We start from the raw sequence: 4974 nt of genomic DNA, 5'->3' as shown, positions 1-4974 counted from the left end.
ATTTCTTGAGGCTACTAATAAATAAAAGACCGATCACTATTCGTAAAAATCCGTTAGAAAGAGCCAGAATCTTTAAGAATTTTTTTTAAAGAGCCAGAAGGTATTGTAACTGGTGCCAAATTCTTAACACCAAAGTTGGTTCAGTGTAGAGAGGTGGGTATATCAGTATCAGGACAACTATCCCGTTACAATTATGGGTAATACTAACCCATTCTTGGTATGCATTATTGGAAATATCAATATCCATTGTCAGAATATATATAAATTCAACGTGAATAGTAGCGATACCTTCATCTTCAGCGTGCTAATCATTATGAAAATTGTCTATATAATTTTTATCTGAAGTCGAGCTACTGCACAGCAAAATTTTGCCGAACCCTTGGATAAGATCGTGATGACAATCCCATTCCAATTGTTTAATGTGACTATCAGATAAGTGTCGACGATTGTCACCTTCACATAAACAAATCCACTGGTTGCTGGCATCGAATTAATATAAGGGCTTACAATTCAAAGTCAAGTATGTTACTGTATGACAAATACACTGTGCGCATTTCCCAATGGTCAGACTTCTTGCAAAGTTCATGTACAGGAGGTGTACGCTCAACTTGATTATATGCTGGCTAAGCTTGTGCTTTGAGCGTTACATTGGATCCACAAAAGATTTACAAGACTTGAATGAAGAAAAAGTAGAAAATATGACCCATTTCGTTCTAACAGCACGAATTCATAGCCAAATTAAAGGCAGTAACCACAAAGTTGACAAATATATTGTATTTTAGATTCAGAAATTACGAAGAAAGGAACTTTATGCGCTCAGATTGAATAATATAGTATCAGAGTCACAATTGAAGATGATAAATAGTAATGTGCATTTTTTTAAGAATCTGAAAGGTGCGAAAGGATCAGCTCACAACATATTTAAGATGATGGAAAGATTCAACACGATCCTACAGTTGTCTAGCTGTGTATAAAAAAGGTTCTTGCCCGAGAAAATGTTTCTTACAAAGAATCTTCAAAGCCTATGCGACCATTTAAGTGGGTACGCACTAGAAACTGTTACGGAGAGAAGCTGAAATTCTGTTATGTATTCAACTTCTTAAAATGAACAACCTCTGAAGAAAAGAAAACACTTACACATCACGTAAATTGCATATTGTGTTCTCGTCTACACATACAATCACACCTTACGATGTGCACTCCTGACCTTCACCTCCGTCAGCAGGAATATACCAGCAATGCTTCGTTTCGACTCCACCAACAGTTGTTTCACCCATGGTTGATCCAAAAGACCATGCTTTATCAGCTGTGTGATACTGCAGCATCATCCACTCCGCTGAAGCTTCAAGCGAGAAAAAACCGTACTCGTCCCCCGAATACGTCCACACATTCTTTGCATACTCAGCAGCGTATGTCGTAATACCGCTGGCAGCTTCCTTCTGAATACCGCCACCAGCTCCATTTTCAACAAAATGGATGCCATGTGACTCGGAGTAGTCGTGCTTCTCTCCGTGGGTATGACCATAAATCCACGCATGGATGCCAGAATCCTTAAGAATTTTAAACCACTCTTTCACACCCTCTGGGTCGTAGTGTACATGGGGACTGTAGTGGCTGTTGACAACCATCCACGTAGCATTGGAAGCAGCAGCATGCTCGACCAACAGCTTGCGTGATTCACTACCCCATTCCTCAAACTTAGCAAAGCATGCATCATACAGATCATTGTCACCACCAGCACAGAATTTGTGACCGCGCGCAACACCATCGCACGAATTATCACTACCTCCTGAATAGGCATAACATTGGCAGCATACTTGTATTGCAGCATGTACGTCGGCATCACCAGTGTCAATATTGAAAATTTCAATACTCACACCCGAGTCTTCGTCGGCAATAGTGTAGCTGTAAAAGTGATCCTTAAGAATCCAGCGATTGTCGTTTGGGCTCGTGTACTCTTGTTGCCATTTAAATTTGTTCTCTAGACCCTCAACAATTTCTTCAGGACTATTGCACTTGGCATTCTCGTCTCCTTTGTGGCAAATATAACTACCACCACCGTAATCATGGTTGCCCAAGACATTTATAAATGGAATTGATGCAATGTTTTCGCCGCTGAATTTTTTTTCGAAAGTCGTCGCGAAACGGGAATCTCGTCCTTCCTCGCTGTTGATACCAGTCCAGTAAAAGTTGTCGCCATGTCCTAGAATAGCTTTTGGTTTGATATCAGCGTTGCCTGCTTGGGTGTTCATGATACTTGCCACGACATCCTCAGCTAAGATATCGTAGTTGTTAAACGTGTCCGAACGTGTGCAGCATGAATCCTGGTAAATAGTGGTGCCCCAGTCACCTACGGCAAAAGCAGCCAGCGAGAACTTGGCTAATTCATAAGTAAGGCAAATAAATCGAGTCAGTGTCGAATTTCAAGTGTATCATACTACAGGCATACGCACCAGACGTCGGATCGGAAGTAATTGAGCTCGTCTTTGACTTTGTACCGGTTTTTTCATTGGTAGAATTCTCGGATGAAGTTCCAGTCGACTGATCATCCGTATCTCCCGATGTACCTGAAGCGGAGTCCGAGACGTTTGGACCAGACGACTCGTTGTTCACGCTGCTACTATCGGATTGGCGAGTCAAGATGATTGCAGCAATCACTCCAATTACTGCGATGGTCACCACAACACCAATAATCTGGACTCTTTTCGTTACCATGTTGGTATGAGCTCCACTTTTCGGGTTTGATGAAATATAAGATCAACGTCGAGTATAAGCGAACGTCAGGCTTCGGTAAAAGATGGAATGATAAGGCGATTGGGCCTACGGTGTGGATGCCTATCCCAAACAGAAGCATTCCCACTGGCTGGCTCTTTGCATTACAATCCGTAAGCCTTTTTTTACGTGATCGCATGTTGTAAAAGTATATTAGTGCTTTTGACGCTCTATTGGCATATTGTCTTGTTGTGATAATGCTTTTTACCAGGTGTAGATACCGGATACATAAATAGCAAACCTCATAACTCAGTTATTGAATCATAATTACACTTCGAAAGGGATGGAAAGAATTTACCGAAACATCGCGAATGGTCCGAGAGTCGAGAAATTAATGTCAGACAGTTTATAGCTCACAGCAACTCAAGGTCTCGAAATTTACACCTTTTAACTGTTTAGATATTGATAATCACTAAAAAAAGACATTTCTCTAACTTGTCTAATATGCTTTAGTGAATTATAGCATAAACTTCATTTATGAAGTCAAAGGGACGTCCTCTGCCTGATATGCCACCAGTAGATAAGAATTCTTTCCTCGATATTTTCAATAGAATGCATTGCTGAATATGCCCAAAACACTTCCTGCAGGTACACAAGGTAGGCAAAATTTGTCTCTGTGAATGGTAAACTGGACAAAAAAACAAACACATGACAGTCGTGCAGTTGTAGCATCTTTCACCGCATTTCGCTCAGCTTATGATGTCACAATCCACAACAAAAAAGCATTTAATATTCAGCAAAGATGAGAGGTCCACATGTATCAGGCTTAGTGACCGTCTGTAACAGGATCTGCAAAAAGCCAGACTTTCAAAGACACGTCGATTTACCCTTCTAAGTTATAAAATACTTGCGACCAACAAGTAATTCTTTTGGGGGGATCTTTGACAGGTACGTAAAATAGACGGAAATTGACGGGAATTGACGCTAAGACAACAAGCTTAAAATAAAGTCTACCTAAACTCGCGTTGACACACAGCATGGCTTAGGTTTAATTTTTAACTTGTATGGACTTGAACTTGCAGCTGCAACCTTTTAGCGAAAGAGTAGCTAAATTGCGTAAAAGCGTTCGTCGTCTTGGACTACAATTCATGTGCTCTTCAAGAGCATGTTGCATACAGTAGTTTCGTACATATTCGTGCAATATGTTAAAAATTGAATGGGTAATGAATTATAATTCTTGAGCCTCCCTCATTTTGCCACTACTCTCTAGCTTGACTGCTGAGGCCGTCACGAGGTCCAGATTTTAAGATTAATGTCGAACTCAAATGCTAATGAACTGAATCAACTAATTTCTTAATTACTACAATAAAAGGTGCTGATGTAGCTCAACTGGTGGTGCATTGAGGGTCTTTGGGGTCTGTTACCAGCAACTTCAACTTTCCGATATTCCTTAAAGTAAATTAAAATATGTCATTAGCAAAATAGCATATGAAAGCGTTACAAAGGGGAACTTGAAGTTCTTCTCAACTTCATTGGATGAGTTCCCTTACCTTTTGTTTATCCACAAGCAAATCTGAAAGTATGGATTTTACAAACACACCCAGTGGATCACGCCGACTTTGACAAGTTAGGTGAATGATGCAGATAAAGGAGCAGCAGTCCAGTCGTATGACTCTATCAAGATTTGACAGTTATCGATTCAACATTTCAGCGAGATTGTTGCCGCCCGATTCGACGCTAAATCTTGTTGTTCATATATGACTTCACTATACACGACCTATTTTAATTTTGGTTTCAGTACCCACCAATTTGCATATTCAAGCCTTAACTATCTCGTCGACGAACTACAGCTCACTTTCGCGCTTTGTATGCCATACGTCGCGATCTAAATATATCATGTAAGCAATTTACGAACATTAACTCTCCAAGTATCCTGTACAGCTTCGTGCACAAAGTCGCCTAAAGATGACTCACGGATATACTGAGATGAGGTCTTTTTGCTATTATCACGAAGTTGAACAGTTTAAATAGATGTCTTGAGTAAATGCCGGCGCTGATTCTTTCCGTGACAAGCAAATGAACTTCGCGAGAACAGTCGCACAGAGATGAAGAGTGTATTTCTCACTCGTACTCATTTGGCTTTACAATCGCCGTGCGAAATCGAATATATGAGAAATCGGGTCTTCTAATTGAAAGCTCAGCATAAAAGTTTGAGTGTTGTCTCCGATCGTGAGAGTTCTGTTTTTGTCATTCGACAAGAAT

At 40.4% G+C, this 4974-nt stretch overlaps 1 protein-coding gene across 1 annotated transcript; it reads right to left on the bottom strand.

Annotated features, from left to right (window-relative positions):
• Positions 1-1187: 1187 nt before the first annotated feature.
• Positions 1188-2715, bottom strand: PHALS_13122 (conserved hypothetical protein; the record flags this gene model as incomplete). Its single annotated transcript, XM_024728815.1, has 2 exons — positions 1188-2380; positions 2454-2715. The coding sequence occupies 2 exons, from the start codon at positions 2713-2715 to the stop codon at positions 1188-1190; spliced, it is 1455 nt and encodes a 484-aa protein (XP_024579254.1).
• Positions 2716-4974: the final 2259 nt, after the last annotated feature.

This window comes from Plasmopara halstedii, assembly GCF_900000015.1.
Source record: "Plasmopara halstedii genome assembly, contig: Scaffold_650, whole genome shotgun sequence".
Classification (NCBI taxonomy): Eukaryota; Oomycota; class Peronosporomycetes; order Peronosporales; family Peronosporaceae; genus Plasmopara; species Plasmopara halstedii.
Note: the sequence above shows the minus strand (reverse complement) of the source record. Positions and strands in the feature narration are given on the sequence as shown.